The sequence below is a fragment of the Eurypyga helias genome, unplaced genomic scaffold (genome assembly GCF_000690775.1).
Source record: "Eurypyga helias isolate BGI_N326 unplaced genomic scaffold, ASM69077v1 scaffold29165, whole genome shotgun sequence".
Classification (NCBI taxonomy): domain Eukaryota; kingdom Metazoa; phylum Chordata; class Aves; order Eurypygiformes; family Eurypygidae; genus Eurypyga; species Eurypyga helias.
The window spans coordinates 4,935-5,406 of NW_010252494.1; the positions used below are offsets into that span (position 1 = coordinate 4,935).

Consider the following 472-nt stretch of genomic DNA (forward strand, 5'->3'; position numbering starts at 1 on the left):
CTGCGGTGTTGGGAGACGCCGGCTGCCTTCCCCAGGCTTGCCGGGGCCTTTGAACCAGAGTAAAACACGTCTCAGCTGGGCAAAACACTCGTCCCCCTGAGCTGCGTTGGGAAGGGAAAGTCCAGCTTCGGGGGCTCCTTGTGACCGGAGCCGGCCGTGCCCAATTCCTCCCGGGGCTCCCAGTTTTGCGTGTAGAGGTAAGACCTAACGGAAGCGTCCGCCGGCTCTGCAGAGCTTTCCCAAGGGGATTGGAGACTTACCAAAGGAGTGATTGATCACCTCGAACAGGGCGAAGTAGTTGGCCGTAACGCTGTCCATCCCGACCTTCGCGGCCACGGCCTAAAGAGCAACCGAAGGGAAAGCGGGATGAGGAGAAGGAGCCAGCAGGTCCGTCCCGCGTGGGGCCAGGTCGGTGTTGTACCAGTTATTCCCAGGTATTGGCTAACGTGAGGAGGATTTGGGGTGCTGGGGG

The 472-nt window shown here is 60.8% G+C and overlaps 1 protein-coding gene across 1 annotated transcript in view; it reads right to left on the reverse strand.

The window, feature by feature from the left end:
• Window positions 1–335, reverse strand: part of SNX27 (sorting nexin family member 27) — a gene marked incomplete at its 3' end in the record, with an annotated part of 3,350 nt that extends 3,015 nt beyond the window's left edge. Inside the window, exon 1 of the mRNA XM_010152414.1 lies at window positions 261–335. Within this exon, the coding sequence (XP_010150716.1) occupies window positions 261–318 (58 nt within the window). The remainder of the gene's footprint in view (window positions 1–260) is intronic.
• Window positions 336–472: the final 137 nt, after the last annotated feature.